This window comes from Mandrillus leucophaeus, unplaced genomic scaffold (genome assembly GCF_000951045.1).
Source record: "Mandrillus leucophaeus isolate KB7577 unplaced genomic scaffold, Mleu.le_1.0 Scaffold345, whole genome shotgun sequence".
Lineage (NCBI taxonomy): Eukaryota > Metazoa > Chordata > Mammalia > Primates > Cercopithecidae > Mandrillus > Mandrillus leucophaeus.
In genome coordinates, this window is record NW_012103643.1 from 1,508,661 (window position 1) to 1,511,368 (window position 2,708).

A 2,708-nucleotide genomic window follows, 5' to 3' on the forward strand; every position below is an offset into this window, starting at 1 on the left:
TAATTTTTTGTATTTTTAGCAGAGACGGGGTTTCACCGTGTTAGCCAGGATGGTCTCGATCTCATGACCTCGTGATCCGCCCCTTCGGCCTCCCAAACTGCTGGGATTACAGGCGTGAGCCACCGCGTCCGGCTATCATAGGTATTTTTAATTAGCAGTCAGAAAATATCCTATTCCACTGCCCTCAGGAGAGGACTGATTCTAGTCTAACCAGAGGTACTACTGTTTTCTGAAATCTTTTCAAGCACTGAAACCTAACCTTTCCACTCTACCAAAAAGCAAGCAAGCAGTATCGCCATTCAGGCAATGGTGACAGGTAATGGTGCTCCGTGGCTACATACAGAAATCAAGGACATTACGAGTAGATCTCAGGACTAAAATAAACACAGCATCCACACCACACCGTCATACATGTTTGTGTCTCTTGTTTTTAGCTTGGTTTTCAAATAGGGACAACAGTTAAGGGGCATTAAACCTTAAGACATGACATTCCACTGGAAAATACCACTGCTCAAACGAAGGATTCTGGCAATTGCGGCCTTTTAAAATTCTTTTCTTGTTCAGAATAGACACTGTGACTCTTCTACAACCTCTAATTTTGGAAGAACTCAAATGTGAAAGTTGTCCCTCAAATATGCTGTGTTATCAAGAGCACAGGGCCAAAAAGAGGAGGTTCTTTCAAACCTCCATTTAACGGGTAATACATTGGGAACATGTAAGTAGCTGTGCTTAGGTACAACCCTACAGGGACCAGGCTGTGAACTCAAGTGAGTAACACAGGCCTGGAAAGCTCCAGCAGTACTGTCCTGGGCTAATGAAGGCTCAGTATGAAGAGATCTCCAACAATTCTTCAAGAGAAGCTAGGAAAACTGGACTATTAGGTGAAAAATTCTGATTTGTAAAAACTAGCCACGAGTCTAAGATTTTAAACACGGAATAGGCCACGCCAGGTAGTTTATAGCCAATTTATTATCTCTGCATATCTGGAAAGCTGGAATGCTCCACTATCCAAGGCTCTTTCTCAGGTACAACGGGCACCAACCAAAACGAAGCCAGGTGCTTAAAAGAAGGAACTATGCACGCTGCTCAGGGAAGGTGGAAAATGACAGAAACCTGGGTTCATGTATGGATTCTCAAAGGCCAGGGAGAAGGAATTCCACAGAGGCGTCTTAAGACTAGTACTGGTGGCCAGGCACGGTGGCTCACGCCTGTAATCCCACCACTCTGGGAAGCCGAGGAGGGTGGATCACGAGGTCAAGAGATCGTGACCATCCTGGCCAACATGGTGAAACCCGGTCTCTACTAAAAGACAAAAAATTAGCTGGGCGTGGTGGCACGCGCCTGTAATCCCAGCTACCCGGGAGCCTGAGGCAGGAGAACTGCTTGAACCCAGGAAGCGGAGGTTGCAGTGAGCCGAGATGGCGCCACTGCACTCCAGCCTGGGCAAGAGAGCGAGACTCGGTCTCAGAAACAAAACACAACACTAGTACTAGTGAATTATGTGGGAATAAGTAAAGAGGGACAAAACAAAGTCTGACAAATGAAACAGCAAAATGGAGTCAAATGCCAAAGAACCTTTTCCAGAAAATCTGGAGACGTATTGAAGAAAAAAGCTAAACTCGTATCTCCCTCATAAACATTTCAGACACTTGCACAGACTAACTTCCTGTCCTCTCACCTTTCTGTAAACCCCTTTAAAGACTGAATCTCATTCATATGATAAATATTGTCTCATGACTTTTAAGCCGAGTACGAGACAATTTTCCACCAATTGGTAACTTCACTAAGGCTCTGGGGACAGTGTTATCACAAGCACCTTCCTTGCAACACGTTTTGCAGTTTTACTGATAATAGTTATGAAAATATTTCTGTACATTTTACAAGAGTCGTTCAGAAGTTTGTCTCTGACCATCTTAGCAACGTGCCTACTGGCAGAGCAATTTTAAAGCCACTTCACAGAAAATTTGGCTTAAGAAATGCTCCGACAAGAGTTACTAAGTACCAATTCGGTGTAATGGAAACTTTAGGTCTTCCAATTTCCAAATCCCAAACCCCACCCATTGTCCTCAAACAACAGTCCTCAATCGTAGGTGCACATCAAAATCACATTTGGAAACTTAAAAAACAGCAATAATCACCTGCGCTAGGTCAGGTTTTGATGTAATTGGTCTGAGGTTGGGCTCTGGTGTATTTTTAGTAAGACCTTCACATAAGCTAACTGTGCACCCAAAGTTAAGAATCATTGCCCTCGAAAGTCCCCAAAACGGTCAGTTAAAACTCTGGCTCTCGGAGCTTAGGAGGAGGAAAAGGACCTCTATTCAAGGCTACCTTCTCTGCCCTTGCAGCCCAACCATGACCTAGAACAGAGGCCAACAAACTCCTGCAAAGTGTCACACAAACGGTCTCTGTTGCGTATTTTTTTTTTTACCAAAGCCTTTTAAAAATATAAAAACCATACTTAGCCTTAGAGCTGTACAAAAGCGGAGACTCCCTGACCCAGAGCGCTGAAGCCGGAACGCGGAGAGGGATGCTAAGACACCAGGCGGGCCCAGGCGCAGTCGCCATCCCCGGGCCGGGCCTGTCACTGCGCCACTCGGTGTCCACGGGACCCTCAGGAACGAGAACACAGCCAAGCAAGGGAGCACAGCTGCTCCAAGCACCACGACAGAGCCCGCGGCGGCGGCCCACGGACCCCGGAGGGCAGCACG

General features: G+C 46.2%; 1 protein-coding gene across 1 annotated transcript in view; it reads right to left on the reverse strand.

Annotated features, from left to right (window-relative positions):
- SOD1 (superoxide dismutase 1, soluble) overlaps positions 1-1,912 on the reverse strand; it is a 7,973-nt gene extending 6,061 nt beyond the window's left edge. Inside the window, exon 1 of the mRNA XM_011989062.1 lies at positions 1,875-1,912. Coding sequence (XP_011844452.1) covers positions 1,875-1,912 — 38 coding nt within the window. The remainder of the gene's footprint in view (positions 1-1,874) is intronic.
- Between the last annotated feature and the right edge of the window lie 796 nt (positions 1,913-2,708).